This window comes from Wasmannia auropunctata, unplaced genomic scaffold, assembly GCF_000956235.1.
Source record: "Wasmannia auropunctata unplaced genomic scaffold, wasmannia.A_1.0 LD336240.1, whole genome shotgun sequence".
NCBI classification, from domain to species: domain Eukaryota; kingdom Metazoa; phylum Arthropoda; class Insecta; order Hymenoptera; family Formicidae; genus Wasmannia; species Wasmannia auropunctata.
The window spans coordinates 1-398 of NW_012026650.1; the positions used below are offsets into that span (position 1 = coordinate 1).

The window sequence follows — 398 nt, forward strand, 5'->3', positions numbered from 1 at the left end:
AGTGCCATTTTTGTTATTAGCGATATGTGGTGGGATAATAATTTGTTTAACGAGCATATCATTTTCTAAATCGAAGACTAATAATTTCGGAGGACAAACTGCTTCTTCCCCGATTTTGCCACAATCCAGAACGAACATGTGATTGCATTTGATCTAATGAAAAAAGAAATTGATTTGCACAATATAAAATAAAATATATTATTTGCAATTTCTATATATTGCTTAAAAAAAGAAATACTCACAGACACCCGATATACACTTATAATGCCGCTGCAATCATTCTCATTGTACCATGACCAATTTGGATACGGTTCCAAAAGTGGACCCCCTGGTCCTATTTCGTTAGAAACTGTCATCAGACTCGCTGGTACCCCTTTGTCTCTTACCGAAGTGACGAA

The 398-nt window shown here is 35.7% G+C and overlaps 1 protein-coding gene across 1 annotated transcript; it reads right to left on the reverse strand.

Annotated features, from left to right (window-relative positions):
• Positions 1–6: 6 nt before the first annotated feature.
• Positions 7–395, reverse strand: LOC105454274 (major royal jelly protein 1-like; the record flags this gene model as incomplete). The annotated part of the gene is made up of 2 exons (XM_011697195.1): positions 7–153; positions 243–395. Coding segments are annotated over 2 exons (300 nt in total), but the record flags the coding sequence as incomplete, so codon positions are not given.
• Positions 396–398: the final 3 nt, after the last annotated feature.